Genomic DNA, 25,950 nt, shown 5'->3' with positions numbered 1-25,950 from the left:
CTGCATCCATCTATGCCCAGGATAACTGCCCTTCTTAACAAACAGCTCTGTTTCAAGGCTTAAACCAAATGTTCCCTGAATGGCCTCAGATCAAGTCAAGGGTCCACACACTAACACCTACTACTCCCAACTTCTCACAAACAAAGATATTCTCTCTCTCTCTCTCTCTCTCTCTCTCTCTCTCTCTCTCTCTCTCTCTCTCTCTCTCTCTCCTTTCTGTCTCTCTGTCTCTCTGTCTCTCTCCCTCCCTCCACTCTTCTCTCATGTGTATGTATGTTTTCCTCATGAAGTCCAGGCACCACATCACACACTATGGACTGGAGTTACAGACAGATGTGATCAGTCATATTGGTGCTGGAAATAGAACCCAGGTTCTCAGCAGGAACAGCCAGTTCTCTTGACCTTTGAACCATCCCTCCAGCCCCTAGAAACAAAGATTCTTAAGCCAGACTGCATACGTTCAATCAGTTCATTATTTTACAAGTCCTGTGGGATGTCACTCCTGGGCTGGAATATACAAATGAATAAATTTGATTTGTTAAGTGTCAAAACACAGAGCACTTGACCAGAGTTATTTAAATGCAATGAAGAGCTGCTGTAGGAGCCCAGGGCAGAAACAGAGGGCTTCTCCAAGGATGCAGGACAGACATCCTGGAGCTACCCTTTGGAGTTGTGAGAAGGGCAGGATCTTAGCAGTGGTGAGGAGGAATGCAGGACACGGAGAGTGGTGTGCAGAGGAGGCCCAGTGAGGCCTCAGCCGGGAAATCACAGCCCGCATTTGCCTAACCTGATTCTGTGCTCTTTGTTTTATCATCAGGAGGTTCCACATGTTTTAATTGCTACTTTGCCATCTAGCTATTAGTCCTTCTTAATCAATAGCATTTTCAGCAATCACAAGCAATTTCCAAATGTGCTTCTATACATATACTGCACCTAATGACTTCACAACAAATCTCATGCTCATTTCTTATTCTGAATCTATAATCAGGGAAGTCGAGACATAATGCTCTCTCAGGCTGTCACCTGGGTCATGACCTAATGCTCTCTCAGGCTGTCACCTGGGTCATGACCTAATGCTCTCTCAGGCTGTCACCTGGCAATGCCAATTTCAAATTAGTGCCTCCCTGAACCGTTTTCACCAGATACAGTTAGTATATGGTGCACAGGCCATATTTGCTCTAAACTTTTGGATTTTCTTTTATCTGAAAAAAGTCTCAATTTGTCAGATTCATGGCACAAACAACTGCAACCCTGGCTAAGAAAGCAACACAGGTGAGTTCCCATCTCCACGGGGACTGAGTGGTCAGCACATGCATTCCAAAGCAAAACAGGAAGGGTTTAAAAACCGTAACACAGCCAAAGATTTTTTTTTCTGGTTATACTAAGTGACACATTATTAATATAAAAATGCATTTGTGTGGAAGAAAAATCATTTATAATCATATCAGCTGTCAGCATGGTTAGGAAAGTCCCTCCCCAGTGTTAGGTCTTAAGCACATCACACTCTGAGCTCTGTGCTCTGCACTTTCAATCTTAGAACAGAATCCATACCACCACTGTGACCTGACGATCCTGCTGCTTCCCACCACATCACTCAGACCGTCAGTCACACCTAAGCTCAAATCAGAGCCAAGACACTGCCTGTAGGGCACCGTTGAGGCTTACCAGGGAATTAGACCTCTCTGGTCCAGATCCTGTTTGCTTGCCCTTGTCTGCCTTGCAGCTCAGCCTGCTGCAGATTCCCGTGCTGTGCTTTTCTGTCTCTGTGCCTCTCTTCACCCCATGCCCTCAGCCTGGCTTCCTCCACCTCTAAAACTGGGTGACTAATTTCTCCTTCTGGGCTCAGCCCTCTACCCTTACTTCATCCAGGGTGTCTTCCTTGACTACCCAAACATGGCAGAAGCCATCTCTGATGAGGATATGCCAAATCACAGTCCATCTTTATCTGTCAGCTATTGCCATATAAGACTGTGTAACTGCCAGCTCCAAACTCAGTCCTCTGCAAATGAGCATCATCCATGTTTACGGGGGGGGGGGGGGGGGGGGGGGGGGGGGGGTTTCTGGGCCCGTGGTGGATAGCAGTGGGTGATGCCTAGTGCTGAGGGGCTGAGATACATCTCCATGCTGCCACCCTCAACAACCTGAGACATTTGCTTAGATTTGGGGGACCTTGACTCAGCCTAAACTGGGGTTTGTTGCCTCAACACTGTAAAGAAGTTCAGGATTAGCCAGTTCAGTGAAGCAGGGCTGGCTGTTTTATCAAAGATAGTTTAATACAGGCTTAAGCATGAGTGTTAAGGGAAGGGAAGACCCTCAGAAAGAAAGACACACCTAAGCAGAGGCGTGGGCTTCCTGAGAGAGTACAAGCAAAATCAAGACTACCCACGTGTGGGTATAGGCTCCTACGGAGAAGACTAGGCAATCAATCGCCTTAGTGTTAGCCATGTGTACATCTTTGGACACTCTTGAAATACATCTCAAACGCTTGCTAAGAGGCCCCCTACCTACCTTTTGTCAGGAGAAATGGATAAGGTGGCTTCAGAAATGCCTTGGGTGGAATTATAATTTAATAGAGTGGCATATGAGGGGTTACGTATAGGTCCTTTCCCTGTAAATAGGGCCTCTGAGGGATACGGGGGCAAGAGCAGGTTTGTGGATGGACAGAGGAGAAAGCCTTGGGCAACTGTTAATTAGACTGCGATTCTGTTCTGTTGCTGGGCAAAGCCTCAGCCAGACTCCAGAGTTGGGGCTTCTTGCTCTATTTTCATGTCCCCTAGGTCTCCCCACCTTTCTATTCTGCCCCAAGACCTAGGGCACATCATTCTCTTGAAAGCAATCAGCCACTGGGGGGGGATAAAGAAGAAGACCTGGTGTCCCCAGGCCCAGGATGGAACCCCCAGATTGTCCTTCCCACCCCCATGTTGTCTCCACTGACCACAGCTGGTGTCAGTGGGAAAGGAGGGGGCTTCTCCTGAGACTGGAAGGGGGTTGCTAAGTGCTGCTGAAGCCCCAAACCTCAGAGTCACCTTGACTCTCCTTTCCCTATGCCCTGTATCCAATCTATCAGCAAACTCTCAGAGCATCATGTACAGACTTCCGGAGCTCTACACACCCTAACTCCTGGACTACTTTTCCGGGCCCTGGCCACCTTCACCTCTCCTCTAGGTGACCGGAACAGCACCCTAATTGGTTCTTCTGCTTCTGCTCCTGCTCCTTGCAATTCATTCCATCCTAGCAACCAGACTGATCTTTTCAGTGCATGAATCAGATGGTGCCCGAGGTCTTCCAATGACTTCCATCTCCCCAGAGGAAGAAGAGGACAGTCCTCAGAAGCCATCTGCTCACGGCTGCTCCCTCGGCCTCAGCTCTTCCTTTGCTCACTTTGCCCCAGTCACTGCCCCTCCAGCTCTTCCTCACCAACCCCTGGCACTCTCCCTTTGTGCCACTTTTCTCTGGAGACCATCTGGAACATATCACAAATTTGCATCGCTGCCCCCCCCCCTTCACTCTTCATTCAAAACCATCTCCTCAGGGAGCTCCTGCCTCACCATCTTGATAAAACAGGGACCTTCCTAGGCAGCCTTCCTCCTCTGTCCCCCCAAACCACCCCCCACCCCCTAACCCCCGCCCATGAAATGCAAGCTCCACAAGAGTAGTGGCTACTTGCTTTGCTTATGGTTGCATCTCAAAGACTTAGCGCAGCCCCTGGCATGGCATAGGTACTTAGAGGCTCTTTACTCAGTGGCAATTTAACACTCATCGCATATATTAAAATCATCTACCAGTGTAACCACCTCTTTTCCCCTTATAGCTCCAGTGGGAGACAGCTCAGTGAGCACACACTTTCCAAGGGGAGGTTCCTGGGAGTCACTCAGCCTTTGGGGTAGCACATTCGTACCCAATTTCTACATCTTACCAATAGAGTTTGTTGGAAAGGAAAAGTTTTTCCAAGGATTACTACAGGCTGAGTGTAGACTTGAGCTCCAATTTCACAAGCAAGAGAGCCTACCATCTAACTCAGCCCAGGGCTCCCACTGGCCTCATTGGCTTTGGCCAGCAGCCATACAAGGAAAAGACATGCCTGACCCACTCTCCATGATGTCTTGGCATCCCAGCTAGTGCCTGCACCACAGACTCATGGTTCACCTCTGATGATTAAATGAATGAATGAGAGAAGCTGCCAGTCTTCTGTGATAAAGATGTGGGTGCATGTGGCTTGGGTGAGCTTAATGGCTGGAAGCTTCGGAAGGAACGGGGGGGGGGGGGGGGACGACACTGTTATTTAGCAGTATCTGCAACTCTATCCCGTTTCAGCTACAACAGGACAAAGAGACCCCAGAACTGTGTTTGTTGGAAGCCATGTGCTGTGACTGGGACTCCTCTGGGACTGTGCCAGGCTGTGTCTCTGTGTCCTGAGGAATGAGCTGAAGGTCCTCTGAGCCAATACAGGGGACTCTGCAAGCCTCTTGCTTACCTGCCGAGTCCCATAACTTTCACCATGCAGACAGGATGTGGGTGGGCGGGGACCCATTACAGAGAAAGGGTGAGTCACAAGATCACAAAAGGTGTGTCGAGTGAAGGCAGTGGGCAGAGTATCATCTAACTCTACCTTTCCCTGCCCTTCAGGGCAGTGGGCAGGGTTTGGGAGCACATACCATGGCAGTTTCATGGGAGACTTGGGACCTTGGGAAAAATAAAAACATCTCATTTCCCTAGGGACAACTTCCATCTGTCACACATCCTACTAAACCAAGTATGAAGTAAATTCACCCCTCAGCTCCTCCAGCCTCACCTCCTGGCCTCCCCCGGGTCTGTTAACACAGGGCCCTGACTTAGTCCCAGCACTGCTGCCCTAACACCGGGTCCTCATCATTCACTTCCTTTTCACCTGTGAGGACCCTGCACACTCCTCCTTCCTCTGCCTCACAGCGGTGCTGGGTTTAGAGCGCATGCTAGGCCAGTCAGTGCTATTACCCGATGAGTCCTCACCTGCACTAGGAGACCAACACCTGAGTTTGAATCCTGGCTGTAATCAAGTCTCTAGACTTCAGTTCCCCAGCCAGAAAACAGAAAGGTCAATGGGATCTATGCCCCAGGTTTCCCATGAGAATGTGACAAACCGAATATGTATGGCAGCCCAAGACTGGGCATGTGGTAAGCATTCAATAAATGATAATTAATAGTAGTGATACTTGCAATAACTGTACCTCTTAATATTCTGTTTCTCTTAGTCTCTTGTATATGTCTATAGTAGAATATTACAGATTGGATGAATTACAAAAAAAAAAAATGAAATTAACTGAAGGTGGGGAAGTCCAATGTTTAGGCGTCTGCATCTAGTGAGAGTCTTTTCCTGCTTTATCCCACAGTGGGAGGTAGAAGTACAGGAAAATTCAAAAGATGAGAGAATTCATCTTGTATTCTCCTTTAGCTCTTGTTGTGATGAACCCGCTCCCTCCGATAATGACTCTAGTCCAGTCACCAGGTCAGGGTCTCCTGACTTAGTTACTTCTTATCAGGCCCTAATGCTGCTGCACTGGGAGTTAAGTTTCCAAGATGTGAGCTTTGGGCAACACAGTCAAGCCATGCAATTCAAACCAATCATGCTTAGGCCAACCCCAGGTGGAGGCAGGCTGTGGGGACAGAGGACCCTTCGGGAGTTTCTTGTTTCAATTTACAATCCGACCAGATATCCTCAGTTACAGCTTAGAGCAAGCTTTCTGTCAGAGTGGAGACATATGTTTACAAGAGGAGAGTGTTTGCACAGTGGTGTCTGTGTGTGTGTGTGTGTGTGTGTGTGTGTGTCTGTGTATGTGTGTGTGTGTCTGTGTGTGTGTGTCTGTGTGTGTGTCTGTGTGTGTGTGTCTGTGTGTGTGCAAGTGCATGCATGCACAATAAAGAGCTGCCAGGACAAAGAAGAGGTCAAGGAGGGACAGTTGTGGCTGCAGGGACTGGGTAAGGTGCATCCAGGTTTGGTATCACTGCAGTACCAGCAGCAGGGCGGGGCACTAGGGAGAGGCCCTGCTGAGAACTCCACAACAGAAACCGGAGCAGCATCCTTGCTCTGGGTAGACTTGAGGAGTGTGTGGGCTCCTGTACAGACACGGGAGCAAACATGATGTGCTGAGCAATCCACAGTCCATGCACATGACCAGGCCCTGGTCAGAGTCACCAACATCTTGCACAGCTTACGCAGGGCTGGATGCCCTCTCCCAACAGGGTTTGAAAGCCTCTCTCTCCAGAATGTTCACCCCTGCTATGTCTTGTACCTGCCTCAGCCCTCTAGCCTCTGCTCATCTGCAGGTCTCAGCTCACACTCTGCCTCCCCCTCGAAAGTCCCTGCTATCTGCAGGTCAGTGGCACGCCCAGCTCTGTCCCAGGGCCGTTCCAGCACCTTGTGGTCTTCATTTGGTTGCCTGTAACTTGCATGCACGGGCTATGTTTTATTTAGATCTGTATTCCCAGAGCCTGGCACACCACGGCTACTTAAATATACTTGCAGAATTAGTGGGTGTGACCCCTGAGTTTCCCAAACAGCCCTGGAATTGTTTTCTTGAAACGCAGCTCTGTCCCTCCCTCAGCAAGCCTCTGACTCTGACAACGGACCTGTTAAAAAGATCATCAAGCATGGTAATCTGGAACTTCACAGATGTGTCGCTGTGCTGAGCCCCTCACAATGTCAGCAGCTGCAAACCAAGTAAACTAAAATCCAGGTGGGAAACCAAAGTGTCCCCAGAGGCTTTCATCAGCGCTCTCTGGTATGGAAGCAGCACCCCATGCCCAGGGTCCTGCATCAGAGTGCGAGTCATCAGAACTCTGCCCCATCCCCATGCTCCAAGCTTCTGTCCTCTGCTTGCACCGAGCACCCAAGGGCTTCAGAGTGAAGCTCCAGGAGTGAATCCAGCACAGGCGTTTGTAGCTCCATTCAAAGAGGTACTGGACGCGCTACACCAAGCTGGGTGTGTATCCATGCTAAGGTTCCCTGCAAGCTCCAGAGCATTACAATGTTGGCCAATTCTTGTCGCTTGCTGTATTAAGTGATTTACCCAGAATCCCTACTTCAGCTTGCTTTCTGCAAAAAAAAAAAAAAAAAAAAAATACAAGCAAACAAAATAAAAACAAAAACCAATAAAGTACAAGTGTTGAAGGAGCTCTACCTTGATGAGCTTTGTAGCAACATGGGCTTACTGATATGGTGAAGGAGAATGAAACAATTAATTGTATGAATGAAAGCAAAACCATGGAATAAAGCTTTTCAATTTTCACTGTAATAATGAGCACTTGGGTTCTCGCCGAGCATTTCACATCCGTCAGATGATTTCAGTTATAGTGATAAAAACTCAGCCATGCATGCTAAATCTTAGCATGCACATCCATCAAGCAAGTGAGATGTATGGAGAAGGAAATGCACTAGGGCAGGTGTGACCTGGAGTCCTGTGTTAGCTATAGAGCCCTGTGCACATCCCGCATGCCTGGTGTAGAGACCCACAGAGGCTTCCTAGTGAGAACTCACTCAGGGCCAGAGAATCCGAGCTTGCTTTACCCAACAGGGCTGTATAAGGAGATGTTTACCAGGTGTTTGGAAGGGTCTACACTTGGCTATACGGTGTGCTTTGATCTTGCAAGGGGGGAAGTATTTTGCCTCTCTGCTTGGCATATTATAAAAAGCCTTTTTCAATAAAGGGCGAGGCTGTTGGGTATTGATCCAGGCCCTCCGGAAGCTATCCTATGTTTCTGTCTTTCTTCTCATTGGCTAGGTCTCTCTTTCTATCTAATATTTTCTTATCTCTCTCTCCTCCTCCTAAGAGCCCTTCAAAAGGTGGGAAAGGTTGGAGCTGGACTCCCACAGCCCAGTACACACTGCCTGTTCTCCTGTCTTGGCTCACAGAATCCTCACACCTCATGTTACAAGTCTTCTCTGTCAGCCCCAGGGTAAATAGTGTCTTCACAGCCACTTAGAAACTGCACCTGACACTTCAGGGCCCTACCAAGTACCCCAGTCCATCCTCACACTGGCTTTCTTCATCTCCAGTACTTCCCACTCCATTAGCTGGAACATGCCCTTCAGTAAAGTCCTGTTGTTCACTCTGTTCCTTTTTCTGAAGAGGAGCCCCCTAAGGACACAGCTGCCTAGCAGCCCTCTCAACTAGGACAGCTTTTGCACCTGACGACGTTCACAGCACTGGTCCTGGGGTTGAAGCTGGTACCCCTGGCTGCCCATTGCCACACCTGGACCTTACTCTACCCCTCCTCCCAGGAACGTCCATTTTTAAATGACGCTTCATCGGATCATCTCACCCGTTATTCATCATTGTCCTCACTGTAGGGATCGCCCACAGTCACTTCCCCATGGTGTCAGTTACTGCTGTTTACAGCCTTGCTGTCTCAGCGTGAATGCATCATCACCCTTGCAGCACTCTGGGTTCTGTGGACTCTCTTCTTCCGGTGGTCTTAACCTCACCCTCTCCTAGTTACCATGAGCAACCTGTGCTACTCATCTGTCATGATCAATAAACGTAAACCCTTCGCAATCAAAGCACCGTACACGATATTCTGACGGCGACTTCCAGTGTTTCCATGTCCCGTAAGTCCCCAACTCCCCCATGTCTCCCTCGGGAACTCCAGACTCTGATGCAGTTATCTTCCCCTTCCCTCCAAATTCTCCTCTTCACTTACACCAGCTTCACTTCCACCAGCCGTCGTTAAAACCGCCCCTTCATATATTCCTCAGCTCCTTTGCCCTCTGGGCTTTCTGTTTGGAAAAAACTGAGTTTCTGTCTACTCTGTGTAGACACCCGAGAAGGTGAATGCATCACATTAACTGACCTCATCTTAAATTTATTACCATAAGCCTCAAATGAGCTCTTTTGTAGTGTTTGTTTTGTTTTAATTGCTCGTTCCGATAGAGCCTTGTTTTTTAGCTTCTCTCTGCCTATGCAGCTGCAGGCTAGCCTTAAACTCTGCTCCCCCCTACCTGCACCCCCAAGCGCTACTGATCCATTCATTCCCTGTTCTCCCCCAAACTGTACCTGACCTCCCTTCAACCTACCACCTCCCTTACTAGCTCTCAGCTAGTCACTTTTGTTTGTATTTAACTCAACAAGTGGGGGGAGGGAGGAAGGAAGGAAGGAAGGAAGGGAGGGAGGGAGGGAGGGAGGGAGGGAGGGAGGAAGGAAGGAAGGAAGGAAGGAAGGAAGGAAGGAAGGAAGGAAGGAAGGAAGGAAGGAAGGAAGGAAGTTACTTTACTTTGCTGTTGCTGTGACAAAGATTCACTCTGGCTTACAGTTCCAGAGGGACATCATGAGTGGCGTCTGGCAGGACACAGCAGCAGGCAGGAAGGGCATGCTGTCAGGAGCAGGAGGGAGTCTGTGGTGTATACCGCATCCATAGTCAGGAAGTGGAATCTGAGCAGGATCTGGGGCTGGGCTACAGTTCCTCAAGGCCCCAACCCTAGTGACTGAGTCCCCCAGTGAGTTCTGTCTCCTAAGATGCCACACACACACACACACACACACACACACACACACACACGCACCAAGCAGCATCACCAGCCAGGACCGAGTGTTCAAACAAACAAGTCTATGGGGGACATTTCTCATTCAAACCACAAGGAGGGATGAAGGCAGGGATGGGGGAGGGGGGGGCAGAAATGATTCCCTCGACCCTGCTTCTCATGGCAGCTGTTTATCCGTTCTTCTTTTCTCCTTTGTAACTCTAAAGAGTAGTCTGTTGCAATGGATGCAGCACTTTCTTCCTCAACGCTCTGTGGCTGCACCCCTCAGGAGCTGTTCCATCAGGTGGCCCATGAACCCCAACCACCAACTTCAGGAATGAAATCCCAATCCTCTTATTCAGGGATAACGAGACTTTATGGGAGAGCGGGGCCTGTGTGATGACACAGTACCATGTTTAAAGCACTTTTGCTGTAACTGTTACTCCGACCATCTCTGAACCAGCTGCATGTCAAGAACAAAAGCTCCTTCCAGGCATCCAGCATGCATATCTCTGCTAACTGATTTCCCTTTTCTGCTCTAGAGGAAGCTTTCAGTAAATATTCCCTCCCCAATACTAGGTCCCTGAAGAGAAGCATGTGGGAGTATATTTGAAGTCCACACTCTTTTGAAATTCAATTTCTAAGATTTCCATTGAGGAATGAGTGTTAATTATCCTGAAATGTGTGGGCGTCTCCACAGCATCGACCTGAGAAAGTCACTTCACTTTTGCCCCATCTGGTAATGAGCTTCTCTTGTTTTCTCTCCTGATTTTTACCTGTCAATCACTTTGACAAGTTGGAGTTCTTCAATAAAATCAAGAAAACTAATAACTTGCTAAAATTGATGCTGTTACAATAATCTGAGCACCAGAAGTTTAACACATCAACACGCTTTGTTGCATGGTTTCTGTTCGTTATCTGTGTTGGGACCAGAAATTCATCTATAGATTTAACCCAATATCACTAAAAAAAATTCCCACATAGTTTCCTAAACATATGAATAAGTTTGCTATTAAGTTTATGTAAAAGAGGAAAGAATTTTAAAAAGCAATATTTAAATATATGACAAAGCTAAAGGATTCAGAGTGCCAAGCCTTGGCATTTAATGTAAAGCTACAAAAATAAAAACAAAGATCCATGAAAGGACAGGCCATATAAAATGGTATGCTCATTCCAGAATTAAATTACTAATCCAACAGGAGCTTATCACATCCTCAGTCACCCAGTCCTTAGTATTTACTCTAATGGGGAAAACCTTGAGTTCACACAAAAACTTGTACACTGACATTTATAGCAGCTTTGTTCTTATTTGCCAAAGGCTGGGAACAACCAATGCTTCATCGAGTGAGTAGACAGACAAACTGTGGTACCACCATACAGATTCAAAACAGAAAGAAAGGAACTTTCAATACATGTGACAACATCAATGATCTGCAAAGAGACTATGCTGAGGGAAAGAGTCTGATCTCAAAGGGTTAAATACTATGTTTCCCATTTATATGCCATTCTACAAAAGGCAAAACTCTAGGGCCTCCTTCTTGTCTGGTACAGACACAGTTCATGGTCCAGCTGCAAGCAATCATCCAAAGCATGAGTGTCAGGACAGCTCACCAGCATCCACCAGTCCCCACAAGGTACAAACCCCCTCCTCATCACTTTCCTAAAGAGCAGACTCGAGTGTTCTCTAAGAGGAGATGAAGCAAAACAGGTCCAGGCCTACACAGCAACTCACTAAGATTCCAGCAAGGTCCACATCTGGATAACTCACCTTTATGGACAGCAGAGTCTTTGACAAGACTGAAAAGAATGCCATCTGTCCCAAGGCACCAAGGGACACTGTCTTCATTTCACATCCTATTGCAGTGGTAAAATACAACACAGAAACTTAGTAGAGAGCGGGTTTGTTATGGCTCACAGGTCATCGTGGTGGAGAGGTCAAAGTACTGAGAGCCATGACACTAGGTAAAGGAGATGGCCTAGGACTGGACACTTCTTTAAGACATTCTAAAATAAGGCATAATGAAAATAAATCAACACAGGATGCAGAAAGTTGTTATTTGAGAATAAACAACATATGGAAGTAAGGCAGGCTAGAAATGAAGTGAAAGCGTGTGTGGAGGAGGTGGAGGCAGGCAGCCATGTCAACGCTGTCACCAGGTCAGAGCGAGGAAAACTGGGAGCCGGCTACTGGTCAGAACAGCCACTGTAGAGCCCATGCTGTGAACACGTTATTAAGTGAGACAAGAAGACAGACAAGAGGACAACTAGAGACAATGGATGGAGACAACTCTGTTCAGAGCTTTGCTGTCAAACAATACGGGAAATTGGAGCAGTAGTGGAAGTCAGGAGGGATTTATTTTTAAGACATAGAAATAACGGCATGTGTGTCTGCTGAGCCGGTAGGAGGCGGGAAAGCTGGCAGTGCATGGGAGAGGAGGCTGCGGAGTGTCCTTGAGCAGCTATGATGGAGGAGCCAGCTTAGGAGGGAGCAGAGGGGACTGGTCCAAGGTAAGAAAGGAACAGACTTCATGAGTGCAGAGGCACGTGAGACAGTCTGTGTGCTGCTGTGAGCATGGAGAGCGTCTCTTCTGACAGACAGCAAACACGGTCGTCTGTGACCCAAGGGAGAGAAGGCAGGACTGCACAGAGCAGACATGTGTTCTCATGGTCTCAGCTTCCTTGACTTTCAGCTGGAAATGATGATAGTCCTTCCATTACAGGGTTCGGTTGTGGGAGCCCACAGAGGCTTCCTAGTGAGATCTGAGCTTGCTTTGCCCAGTACGGCTGCATAAGGGGATGGACTGACTGCCTATGTGGGTACCAGGTGTTTGGAAGAGTCTACACTTGACTGTGCTGGGGGAGGTCTTTTGCACCACCCCTTGGCATTCCTTTTAAAAGCCCTGTAGAAGAGACAGAAGGGGCCAGTGGATAAGGATCCAGGCCCTCCCGAGGCTATCCTGTGTTTCTATCTGTTTCCCTCCCCTCTGTAGTTCTATCTAAATCTCTTATCCCTCACTCCTCAAGAGTACCCTGGGGGAAAAGGTGGGTACCCCCCCCACTCACACACATTCTGTGATGGCTGAGGTGATTCCTCTGTGTTGCCTATTGGCATTGGGAAACCTCAGCATCCAGGAACATGACCTTTGAATGATTTGGGCCAGGGTAGGCTCCATGCATGTTCCATTTGTCATCCACTGCTCTCCTTTGGAACTGAAGGTAGATCCCCAGATTCCTTCACCCCCACAGTACTCAGAAGCAATAGTTATATTTCTCACTAGTAACTTCACTACCTGGTATGCAGTAGATTGTTGAGAATGAATGAATGGATAAATGGATGAATGGATGAATGAATGAATGAATGAATGAATGAATGAATGAATGAATGAATGAATGATGAGTGGGTGAATTCTAGGGATAAAGAAAGACAGAATGCAGCTTTCTGGGGCTCAGCCTGGTGCTGGATGCCCAAACCTCCAGCACTTTCCACAGACCCTGCACTCCAATCTGCCCAAGCTCTGTGGCAGCCATGTCTCCACTGAGTTTCTGAAACTCCCTTTTTCTACCTAAATTATGAATAAAATGGAGCACGGCCATTCTTGTCTGAGAACATTTTCTTGATCCTTTCCCTTTCCCCGGCAAACAAGCACTCGCTGAGCTTTTTGTCTAATGCAAAGTGACATTCTGATGCAGGATCCAGGGACGAGTGAAAATCATTAACTCAGGAAAATGCTGCACTGCTCCTCTGCCAGGCGACTGCCTATTTGCTGAGGGGTCCAGGCTTCGGGAGGGCAAAGCTGTCCTATTTGCCAACTGCGGGTTGTGAGTCTGCGGGTTGTTGACAGTGATTAACATAGCAACATTTGACATGAGTGAGATTTCAACTAAGAAATCTAAAAGGAAGCCCCGGGGGAAGATATTGGGGGGAAGGTGGTGGGCAAGTGACATGGAATATCTTTTTTCCCAGTATTTTGGAGCATTGTCTAGAATTTGACCTATCCCTTAGGAAGAAAGACAAGGTGGAGTGTCACTAGGAAAGGAAGTACACCTCCCCAAGACATTCAGAAAGACAGGCCTGGGGAAGGAGAGATCCAGGAGCAATTCATTAAGCCAGGAGAAATGCTGGCGAAACGTCAAGACCTAGGAGTATTTATTCAACAGGCAAGGGGCATAGGAGCCATACTTTGCTAGACAAATGTGTTGGGGTGGGGGGAGAAGCATCATGTTAGATGTGAATTACAGTTCATTTTTAAATTTATAAGCCAGTTTTCCAGAACATGAAAAAGCACACCTGTGTACATTATGTTTTCCAGTTTAGCCTCCCAGCCATGGCTTTCCAAAAAACCCTTGTGAGACAGTCACCTGCGCATACAAGAGTGACATTTCCCTAGTCTTAGCATTGACTCAGCCTTGGGCACAAGGACCTGTTGCATTGAAAGAGCAAAGTGGGGGTGGGGGTGGGGAGGGAAGTGGCAGATGCACAGATCACTTAGGGCAAACTCACAAGACAGATTCCTGGGTCCAATCCCTGGGAATTCTGGCTCAGTGAGTAGGGAGGAATCTGGGAATCTGGGACTTCCGCATGCACCTGAGGTAACAGATACAAGTGGCCTGTGAATCACAAACTCGGCAAATGCTAGCTTAGAGAAGACAAGCCCAGTTGAGAGCCTTGCATTCTGGATCCAGCACAGGCCTCCGCTCCAAGGCCCTCCACAGGTTCACTGTTGGTGGCCAATGCTGAGCCTTGGTGCAATACTGCACAAGCCACCCTGTGGGGCTCAGTGTGACCACCCTGATTTCTCTTTATTCTGTCAGAACGATTACAGGAAGCTATCTATGCAATGCAAGGATTTTGTGGTGGGCGTGCTGGACCTGTGCCGAGACACAGAAGAGGTGGAAGCGATTTTAAATGGGGATGTGAACTTCCAAGTCTGGTCCGACCACCACCGTCCAAGTCTGAGCCGGATCAAACTCGCCATTAAATACGAAGTCAAGAAGGTAAGCTTCCTCGCCTTTCCTGGCCTTCTTGCCTGGCTTTGCAGGGCCGCTGGCCTAGCTTCATGCTCATGCATATTCATGTTCCCACAAAGTGACTGTGATGACACCCAAATTCTGCCTAGATGGGGAACTGCCAGTTTTGCAGAAGTGCTCAGATCTCACCACCCCTTCTACCTGGGCTCCCATCCCCCAACAGAGAGGACACACAATCAGCCCATGCGCAGGCCTTGAGCCTGGAGAGCAGAAATCAGTCTCCAAACTGCTGTCAGAACCCATTCACAGGAGAGCTCCCACAGGCTAGCAAGCCAATCCCAGACTGTGCTGAGAAGCATGTCACAACTGAGCTTTCTCTCTGCACCTAGGAATAGTCATATAGAAAGCAGCTTGGAGGGAAAGGAGGTGAGATCCATGGACCTCAGAGGCTTAGAGGCAGTTCACTCCAGAGTCCCATAAAAGTTCTTAATACAGAACTCAAATAAGTGCCCCAGGGAAAGCTCATCTCTTCGTCAATACACCCCAAGGTGTCTTCAATGGCCGTTGTTGCTCGGTACCCCTCATGTCCCTAGCCAGAGCCACACTGAAAGACCCTGTCTCAAATTAACTAAATGCTATTTTGATGCCCCAGTTTGGGTTCTGGGCATTTCTCCTCTTCCTTGATTATCCAAATGGGGACAGGCAGAGGGCACAAACCAGCCATCAACAAGGGACATAAACCCGTGAGACTCATCTAGGGGGCTTCCATGTTTCATAAGATTTTCTGCTCTTTTACTTCAATAATAATCATAAATCCTGAGGAAAATGTATTTCTTTAAGGCTTTGAGCCCTAAAAACAAAGCAGAGTTTTGCCAAGTGCTGGGGGAAGTCAAACTTCAAGTTCAAATCTATTTTCTTAGCTTATGGAATGCATTTGTAACCGAACCCCGGAGCTTACCGGGTTTTCATTTTGCTTTGTTTTTAACCAAAGCACACAAGGCTCATTCTGGAACTGCGGAGACTTCCCACAGCCTTGGCTTCAAACAAGCCCTGCTGTGGGGCTGTGTGACATTGGGGAAGAAGAGCTTGAAGTTCCTCCAAGCTTCCAAGCACCCCTCTCTTCGTCAGCCAGAGTAGCTTCCTGCCCTCCACAGGGCAGGATGATGGGGTTTGAAATAGCCAGGAAATAGGAGACACTGGGAGTCTGCAGTTTATAGTCACAGAATTTGACTATTATAAGTAATCACAACCGTGCCTACCTTATAGACAATGCCCTTTTCCCCCCGAAATATAAATTCATGTCCTCTAGCAAAACTGTAATTGAGGGTAGAGTCACCTAACAAGCCTGGATATCTGGCCACTTCCTCCCAGCCCCATCCCTCTCATTGACAGCTAAAGGTAGAGATGATCTGACAGAAGGAGATAGATAGGAAACCAAGCTCCCCATGGTCATGATGGTCGGGGTCAGAATCAAAAGGTTCCATGAGGGAAATTATTTGCCCTAATGGAATTTTCCAGTTAAGGGAATCATAAAGGTCTCTGGAAATATCTACCATGAATGTCAAGTATCTGCTGCCTCCATAGGTGGGGAGATGATAAAGGACCTGTGTGGAATGCTAACCTTGCTGATTTCAAAGACCTCCAATGGGCAGATTCTCTCAGACCATGCATGCCATCATGCAAAGGCAGACAGCCCTGTAGTTTTTCTTGACATTTGTTCTATTGTGAATTACTAATGAAAATGCCTAATATTAGAAAGCCTTATGAATCATATAATGGACTTCCAGTTTTAACTTAGGAAATTGGGCATACTTTTATTAATACAGTCCTACCCTGGGCATTTGAGTTGCAAATGACAAATATCAAGGCCAGTGTACAAGTACATTGCCTTTTGTACCTGAGATGGATAGATGGATAGATGATAGGCAGGCAGGCAGGCAGGCAGGCAAACAGACAGACAGACAGACAGACACACACACACACACACACACACACACACACACACACACACACACAGAATATAGAGCCTAGAGCCCTGCCCATGTGCTATCAGATTAGCCCATTAGTACAGAGATCAAGTCAGACTAGTTATTCTTGGTATTTTTACAGGCATCTAATCAGGTGTGACCATTAAAAAGAGACACAGAGAAAACGATTTTATGTTCAAATGCATTTAGATACCTTGAGTTATGCACAATCAGACAGAGGCCTTTGCTTCAAGACACCACAGAGCCCTTAATATGTGTAACTTCTCTCACAGAAAAGACAGCACGCCTCACAAGACCCCAGAGCTCTCTGTCTCACAGTGAAAAAAATTGTCCATTTTACCAGTCTGAGGAAGGTGAACACAGGCTCAGCCTTTGTCTAGAAAACACTTGCACATGAGTGGCGTGGGGCCACTGTGCCTCGTCATACAGAGGTGGCGCCTCTCATCTGAACAGTTGCCTCTTTGCAGGACTCAGCCCTAACATCCAGCCCAGTGTTCATCGCCATTAGATGAAGACAAGGGAGCCCCGGTAAAGAGGACAATCCTGAGCTAGTGTCGAGACAGATGTCGAGCCTGACTCCCGTACTATAGCCTTGTGGTCTCAGCCAAGTCTCTGAAGTGATTTCATGTTCTATCTGCAAAAGTGGGTGCAGGAGCTTTTTCTTCATAGAGTTTTTGCAAATCTACTCTGGAAATGATGCAGTCCCCTATAGTCAAAGGGGAAGCACCATTACCATTCAGTGATGACTACCTCTGAAGCCTCTAGATGTCCTACTGTCTCCTGAGACATTCTCTAACTAGTCCTGTGATATCTCCACCAAGAATGCTAAAAATGGTCCCATAGTAAGAACATCATCTAGTATAAAATTCCTCTTGGAGCGACCAAATGTCTTATGAAGCTGCAACTACCCTCCATGACTTCTGCTTTAGGAGTATAATTTCAAGCATGGTGGTACACACTTATAGTCCTAGAACTTGGGAAGCAGAGGCAGGTGGATCTCTGTGAGTTTGAGGCCAGCCTGGTCTACAGAGGGAGTCCCAGGACAGCCAGGGTTGCACAATGAGACCCTGTCTCAAAACAAAAGAGGGTGACTCAGGCTGGGAAATGTAACACCTAGGAGACAGTGTTGGAGATGTGGCTAGGAGTGTGCCCAGTGAGGTCAGTTCTAGGTCTGACCATTTGTTAATGGAGTCCTTGAGCAGACACTTAGATGCTGTGTGCTGACTTCTCTCATCACTAAAAGCAGAATAATGAGATCACAAGCTCTGATGAGACACAGGTGGAATAAAATGTGTACACCTCAACTATGTCCTGACCTCAGCCACCTGCAGGTACAGAGGGGGTAGTGTTAATACGCTCATTGCAGCAGCTTACAGCCAAGGGAATATGTTAAGGGCTCACTTGAGAACCTATCTGCTACCTACCTCAGAGAGCAACTTCACCTTATTAGTAATCAGATAAGAGCCTATCCCTCATGTTGCCTCACACCAAAGCTCTAAAGTGACTACGCCTGTACCCTACAGCTACTCCAAAACAACCCCTAACTTTGGCTTGTAGCTGCTCAAAATGCTTCATCATCTTCTTGGGCCATAAGCCAACTAAATAAGCCAGCTTGCTGTCTATCTCTGTTGCAGATATCCTTCTCAAAGACCTTCCTCTTCCACAATCTACTGACTCTAAATAAACTTAAGACATTTCTAGGCACACCCTCTAAAAAGATCCAACTACCCTAGATCTCAGTTTCAGCTCATCTGAGCCCAAGCTTTATCCATAAAGCAAACCCAGTATTTGGCATGTGGTGACTGTCACAGAGACCCAGAACCTGCCCCTAGTGATGCACACAACTTGTCTAATGGAGAACACAGATTCACTCCTCTTCCTCCTCTTTATTGCTTCATGGGCTGTGAACTTAATTGGGTGATGTCTGCCTTCCCCAGGGAAATGTTTACCCAGGGTCACTACACAAAGGCTGATACAATTGTGGTTCAAGGCAGCCAGATGACTTCCAAAGCTGACAACAGAATTTGGCAACATCATGCATGTGGTATACTGGTTCTACAAGTATAAAAGATGCAAGAAGAGGAGGGTCATGGAGGCTTGTGCAGTGGTTCCCAAAGGCTGCTGGGCCAGGCATTTGCATGAAGCTGTGAAAACCAAGCCCAGTTTGCAATAGAGACCCCAGGATGTTGGAGATGCCAGGATCTTGGGACATGTCCCTAGGTACTTGTTTTTTAGCAGGAAACTCAGGGACACTTTTAGTTTAGGCTTTTCTCCTCTCAAATGAACTTGGATTTTTCTCAAGATGAACAAGTCTTCCCCTCGGGGTACCTTTCCTATTGTCCCAGTGCAGAGCCGGGAGGCTGTCTTCACTAATCACAGCTACCCCTCTCTCTTTTCCCTTCCAGTTCCCACCCTCTTCAGATATTTTTGCTGCATTTACTGCGCACTCTCTCTCAACCACAGACTTGAATAAAAGTGGTCAAAAGTGGCCCTTGCCTAGCCTACAAACTCATGTCTTGAGATTTCTTCTGACAAACAATGTAGCCCATAATTCTGAATTGAGCTTCATTAGAGCTATCAGATCACAGGCAGAATATAGCCGAGTACTTTGCCAGGAAAAAAAAAATGGCTTTTATAACCTTTCCTGATGGAGTCCTTATTACCCTATGAAAGCTCATTAACTGGGTAACCCCTGTTCATTCTGTCCTTCTAAACTCCCACAGAATGGTCCATTAAGCTCTTCTTATAGCTTTTTAGGGCTTTTCTAACTCTAAGTTACACACACACACACACACACACACACATTAATCCTGAAAACCTTTGAGGCCTACACACCACATGATCATCTTTGATACAGCAACAACCCCACTCCTAGTACCAATTATCTGTGTTAGTTACTTTCTCACCTTGGGACAAAACACCTAACAAAAGCAATTTAAGCCAGGCGGTGGCGGCACATGCCTTTAACCTCAGCACTTGGGAGGCAGAGTCAGGTAGATCTCTGTGAGTTTGAGGCCAACCTGATATACAGAGGGAGTTCCAGGACAGCCAGAGAAAAGAGAAACCCTGTCTCTTAAGAACACTTAAGGAAGAAAGAGTTGATTTGAGCTCACAGTATGAGTGTTCAGTTCATTACAGGGAAGTCAAAGAAGCGGGGCCATGACGCAGATGGTCGCTCTGTATCCAGTCAGGAAACAAAGAATGCTGGTGGACTCAGCTTGCTTGCTTGTGTTGATTCAGTCCAGGACCCCAGACAGTGGAATGGTACAGCACACATTGAGGGTGAACCCCCTAGGAACTCCCCAGCAGACAGAGGCAGAGGTTTGTTTTCTAGATGATTCTACACTCTGTCGGGTTGACAATCCATATGAACCATCGCACACACACACACACCACGCCAGCAACCTCTATAACTCTGTTTCCCTGATGCTGCCCTCATTTCAAGATTTTCTTACAAGCACAGCAACAGAAACTTGTAAAAATGTGTCCAGGACTCAACACCATGGAAGTCTCTCCTCAGCGGAGAATGCTGAGGGAGAATAGCCCAGGGGGAGAGTATCTGGCTACAGGAAAGACTCACTTGGTGATGGAGGTGGAAAGCATTTCCACCCACATCCTTCTACCTAGATTTGAGCCAAATGAACATTTTGTGCTCACTTTATAGACATGGCATAAATGGGTCCATTTTTCTACTGGAAAAGCTGCTAGAAGGAAATAGCGCTTGCTGGACAGCAGCACAGCACTGTAGTTAGGAGCATGACTGCACATTTCTTGTTTCCCAGGTATATGGATATAGACAGACTACTTCACTTGCTAGCCTGGGGGCTTCCCGGGTACATTACGTGCTGTTCTAACCTTCTAGAACCTCACAAATACAAAGGAAAAGGGGAAAAGGTGAGGCCCAGCAGCAGTCCCAAGCAGCTGGCATTGTCTCCCCTGTGCATCCTCCATGGACAGGACACTGGGGAGAGGGTAAATGACCTCTGTTGAGTCCCTTTTCATTTCCTCTGTCTGCACAAAGCACAGGCAAGGCCAGTGAACAAAGGGGACCTGGGGACACCAGGCCTTTCCTGAGGACATCTGAGGGGCCAGTCAGACAGGCACATGCTCGGGCAGACATTGTCCCACTGTGCTTCCCTGCAGCACATTGTTCTAGCAGATGCTCAGGGCGAACGTGAGAGCAAGCAGCCTGGCCAGTCAGGCACTACCCCAAACTGCGCTGCATGACGCTGCTCACTGCCAAACCACGTTGGTACCAAAGCATCAATCATCAACCTCTTTGGGGATTCCTTTCCTCACTGTGGCTCTAGCCTGACCACGTGGTACCAAAGTGACCAGTGTCCATTCATCACCTGGCTTAGAAGTGCTGTCCTTTACTCAAGGCTTTCCTAAGCAGGAAATGTTAATGAAAGAAGGAATAATCTGAATAAATAATGTGAATTGTGATCCCTTTTCTGCCTAGAAAAACCCCTAAAAACAGCCGTAGCGAAGTGCTGGCAGAAGCCTGCCTCCCTGTGTTGACGTCTCAACACCCTGGCTTTTTAGATATGTGACTTTATATGTGTAATTTCATCTTAGGGCCTCAGTTTTCCCATCTATATCTGAGAACATAAGACCTAAGAAACCATCTTCAATCTTTATTAGCACACGTAATCTAGGCAAATGGTATGTACATAATAAATTAACCAGTGGACAGTATTTATCATGTTGGTTTATATGCAGAACTACACCTCCAACTAGATGAGCACCTCTCGGTTCAGTACCTATTTACAACATTTGGGGCCAGATCATTTTTTGCTGTGAGGAGTGTCAAGAGTAGCAGTCCTAACCTCCACCTAGTATCACTTCCCCTCAACTGTGCCAACCAAAATGCATCTGACTATTTCCAATCTCTCTCTCTGAAAACAAAGGGGACCAAAACACTCTCTGTGGGAAAATTCTGGACTCATTTCCAGACTCTGGGCCACACAAACCCCTTAATTCTGAGCCTCCAGGATAGGACTTTATCCATCTCTTCCCTATCAGAGCCACCTGGGAGCCTTGTGACAGAGGCCTATCCCTACCGTTTCCTGAGCAGCTAGCCTGAAGGGGAGTGCATCAGTTAGTATTTTTAAAGCTCTCAAGAGAGTCTCAATTTTGGAGCATGAACTCACAGAAGGTGGGGTCTCTCTGGAAAGAGTATACATCCTACATATCATGTGCTGAGCAGATGAACAGACAGAGTGTTCAGTGGGAAGCAGAGACCTTGCTGCTCCTCCAATATCTGTAATTAGTACTTGTGATTAAAAACACATCTATCAGAATCTAGATGACGTTCAAGGCTGGTCCCAGAGTATGGACTCAACACCTCCAATACCTCTACTATCAACTGTGTCCCTCTGGGTTTGGAAATCTAGGGAAACATCTTGCTATCCAGGAAACCCTGGCAGTTTCACAGGTGAGTCCCAGTGGGTCCTGCAGTCAGAGAGAAGCAGTGGGGACTTTGCCTGAGGGTTTCAGATCATGAAAGAAATCACTGAATGCTTACAGCTCATCTCAGGTATGCTCCCATCTCAGTAATCGGAGTTATTACTGCACCCCCACATTCTACCCTGCCCAGCTCAGGAAAAAAAAAAAACAGTCTGTGGAAATGCCTGTCAGCCCCTCTGCCCTTCTGCAGGCAGGTTGTAAAATGCCTGACAAAATTTTCTCTGATGAAAAGATACTACTGTTAATTTGCAGAAGGGATCCCGTGGGATCCCTGGTCCTGGCTGTGAGAGCCAGTGCAGAACATAGCTGTGGTTTTTTACCTGTTTGCTCTATGTAAACAACTGTGTAAAAGGAGAATTCTTCAAAGCACTTTTTCCTTTGGTTATCATGTTCCCTGAGCCACATAATTTTAATGTGTTCAGTTCTATCCACTGGGTGCTGTGTTTGTTGAGATAGGCTGAGCTTGATCAGGATTACATTCTGATTTGAGGTGCTAGCAATTAGGAAAGAATCTGAAGGGCATTTACAACAGGAACATAAACTCCTCAACATCCCCAAGAATACATGCAAACCATTTATTATCACAACATGCAGAAAAAAAAAGAACTATTTTCAAATTGTCATTTTTACCCCATAAATCAAAAAGATCTTAGCAGTCTCCCCTAAGGACCGCTAATAGACTTAATGCTAAAGACCAAATGTACATTTTGATCATACTTTTGGTTCTAAATTCTCATAAATTTAAACTTTTAATGAGGAATTGATCTTTCACAAATTCCTCCCATTATGTCCCATAATGCACCATTTTTAACATTCATCTGTCTAAAGACACTTGCAAATATTCTTTATGGAAGGGGAGTTTTGCAAGTGAATTTCAGATGAGAAAGTTTGCTTAATATGGATGCATTAGTTAATGTAATCTGAGCCACAGTTGACATCATGCCTGGATGGCATTAGCCTCTAAGTGATCTTCATGCATCTTCTCTCTGCCTTACACACAGACACACAGACACAGACACACAGACACACAGACACACACACACACACACACACACACACACACACACACACACACAAATGCATACACACATGTAAACACATACATGCACACACACACATGAACTCACACACAGTAATCACATCAGGTTATGTCCAAGCTTCAATCTGCTACCTCTATACAAGCAAGCCTGACTGCCTTTTTCTTTAGGAGTTCAGTCTGTGACCATCACTGAAAAGCAGAGCCTGAGGCTGGGCTCATGTGCTCACAATTGGTCAAAGGGTGATGTCAGGGGAAACCTACAGAAGTCGGAGGGAGTAGAGAAGTGAGTGATGGCTTCCAAGAAGTCCAGGAGAGTGACGAGCACTGGAGATGCCCGACAGGAAGGCTGGAGCACTCATCTTTCCCACAGCTCTGTCAGTGCTTAGATGCAAACTGCCTGCAAGGAGAGTCCATTACCTCCCAGGCATCTCCGAGCAAAGTGGCTCCCGTGGTGGGGATTCTGAAAGAGTGCATCTCTCTTTGAGTGAGCCTTCAGCAACCCAAACTCCAGCAGCCAAGGATGGGCACTCTTGCCTGGTCGGGGATCCTGGCAGGGTGGCAGCATCTTTCCCCACAGAACTTTAAACCCAGCCATTCCCCAGGGCCCACAGGCTACTGCGTGGCTTGGTTCCTGCCTTCCTCACTTGCATATCACACTGAACTCCCTCCTGACCTCCCTGATTGCCAGTCCCTCTTCTTTAAACCCTCTACACTCCACAACAAAGTCCCTTCAGATCTCCCCTGACTCAGAGGGCATCATGATATCACCATCTGTGCCTCCCACACAGCCACTCTCCATCCCAGTGCCATCCTTCGTGGATGAACATCATGTTTCATATTTATTTATTTACTTTTTCACTCAACATGTAAATCCTGTGGTTACAGTCTACTGTATCCTTAACTTGGGGCAGACACAGGCAAGTAGCCTCAAAAATATTGTTATCACTGAATAAATGAGTGAATGTTCACATCTGAGCTTTCATGCAGTCACTTTTTTCAATGAGTACAACAGAACCTCAAGTTCAAGGTGAAATGCATTCCTCAAAGCTGTGGGAGAGACTCACGGGTTCTCTTGAGGCTTCAAGGGAGGAGCAGACCACAGCCGAGGGTCTACATTGAGCATCATACACCTTAACTCTCAAACTCCCAGTCCCTGGAAACCAGTTCGTGCCTCATGGCCTTACTGTACTTTTAAAAAGTAATTTGAACATAAAATTCCATTTAATAAAAAAATTAGTTATTTGATCTCCAAATTGCATCTGAAGAAATCAAAAATTAGTATCTAGTTATTATGTACTTGTTAGAATATTTAAAATAATAACCTATGTAATAAGTATGCTAATTATAGACATAAAGTCTTACAAATCACCCTCTTATACTTCTTATTCCATTTACTATGGGATCTAACTGGGTGCACCCTGTGTGATTTCTCTGGCTGCTCCCATTTTCATATGTGTTAGCAGGTAGAACAAACAGGGAGAAGAGGTCTGCTCAGCTGTCTGTGAATGATATGACAATAAAGAGGACCCAGCCTGTATATGATAAAGGGCCACACACAGGAATCTGAGTCCAGACTTTCATCAAACAGCAAGAAGAGACTAATTCAGACAAAAATGGTATGGGAAAGTGTCATGGAGAAAGAGGCAGCTTTCTGAGTCTGGCTTTGAAAGGGGGAGTCAGAAATGAAAGGAAGAAAAGGCTGTCCCCAGCACAGGAAACATGGATTTGCAGATGGTCTGGGGGAGGGAGGGGCCTGGGGAGCAGGAGGCGACATGAAGAGGGAGAGAAGCCTGGAGCAGGGAGATACATGGCTGTCTGGGGGGAGGGGCTGAAGAACCATCTACTTTATAACAAGGAGCGGCCGTGAGGACGGCCTCTCCAGAAAGGAGTTTTTATATTACTCATTTCATTTATTATATGACATGATAAAAATAAGAAAGATAATTAAAAGTAAGACAATAACATTCAATCCTATACCTCAGACACCAGCTGTTTTAATTTGTTTTCAGTCTAATTCTTTCCTGTGTGCACACATATATTAACATACTTTTAGCTTTAGAGTAAATAATTTTATAATTTGATTCATTATTAGAATAGAAATGTTTTTCTATATTTTTTAGGTACTCTTTCTCATCTAGCAGATGACCAACATACTGTTATATACATTTTCTCTATTGTTCACACTTACAATATACTTGTATCTCACAGCAGTATTGATTACATTTCTCATTGCTGTGAAGAAATACCTAACAAGAGGCTGGAGAAATGACTCAGCAGCTGAGAGTACTCACTCTTCTTGCAGAGGACCCAAGCCCAGTCTCCAGCACCCATGCTGGATGGCTCTGTAACTCCAGCTTTAATTTGGCACAGCATAGAGTCACCTAAGAAGGAAGTCTCAAGCCGAGGAATTTCCAGCTCAGATGGGCCTATAGGCATGGGGCATTCATTACCTTGATAGCTTATTGACATAGGGAGCCAGCTTGCTGTAGAAGGGACCATCCCCTAAGCAGACGGTCCTGGGCTATATAAGAAAGCTAACCTGGGTCCAGGAGAGAGCCAGCAAGCAGCATTCCTCTGTGGTTTCAGCTTCAAGGTCCTGCTCAAGCCCCTGCCCAATTTCCCTCAAATATGAGCTATGAGCTGAACTCGTAAGAAGAAAGAAACTCTTTCCTCCATAATTTGCTATTGGCCATGGGGTTTGTCACAGCAACAAAAACAAACCAGAATAGATGCTATGAGACAAAATAGAGGGAGTGGAGTCTGTGGACAATACTGTGTCCAGGAAAGAATGTGTGTTGCAATAATTTTGGAGGTAGAAAATATCAATTTACAAGTCAAGTACAAAGTCAGTCTAGAAACTTCAGTGAGAGTCTGGTCTACCAATCATAGGATAAATTGCTCAGATTCATAAATCACCCCAACAAAAGTGTAATTCTGGTGAGGGAAGTAGTGGAAGCCATTTTACCAGCATGGAGGAGTTGCTGGTAAAACTG

At 46.6% G+C, this 25,950-nt stretch overlaps 1 protein-coding gene across 3 annotated transcripts in view; it reads left to right on the top strand.

Moving 5' to 3' along the window:
• Trpc7 (transient receptor potential cation channel subfamily C member 7) overlaps window positions 1-25,950 on the top strand; it is a 133,597-nt gene that overhangs the window by 29,409 nt on the left and 78,238 nt on the right. For all 3 annotated transcript variants that reach the window (XM_015995673.3, XM_042278569.2, XM_015995672.3), the window contains exon 3: window positions 14,306-14,488. In XM_015995673.3, the coding sequence (XP_015851159.2) occupies window positions 14,306-14,488 (183 nt within the window). The remainder of the gene's footprint in view (window positions 1-14,305; window positions 14,489-25,950) is intronic.

The sequence above is a fragment of the Peromyscus maniculatus genome, chromosome 5, assembly GCF_049852395.1.
Source record: "Peromyscus maniculatus bairdii isolate BWxNUB_F1_BW_parent chromosome 5, HU_Pman_BW_mat_3.1, whole genome shotgun sequence".
In the NCBI taxonomy this organism is placed as follows: Eukaryota; Metazoa; Chordata; class Mammalia; order Rodentia; family Cricetidae; genus Peromyscus; species Peromyscus maniculatus.
Note: the sequence above shows the minus strand (reverse complement) of the source record. Positions and strands in the feature narration are given on the sequence as shown.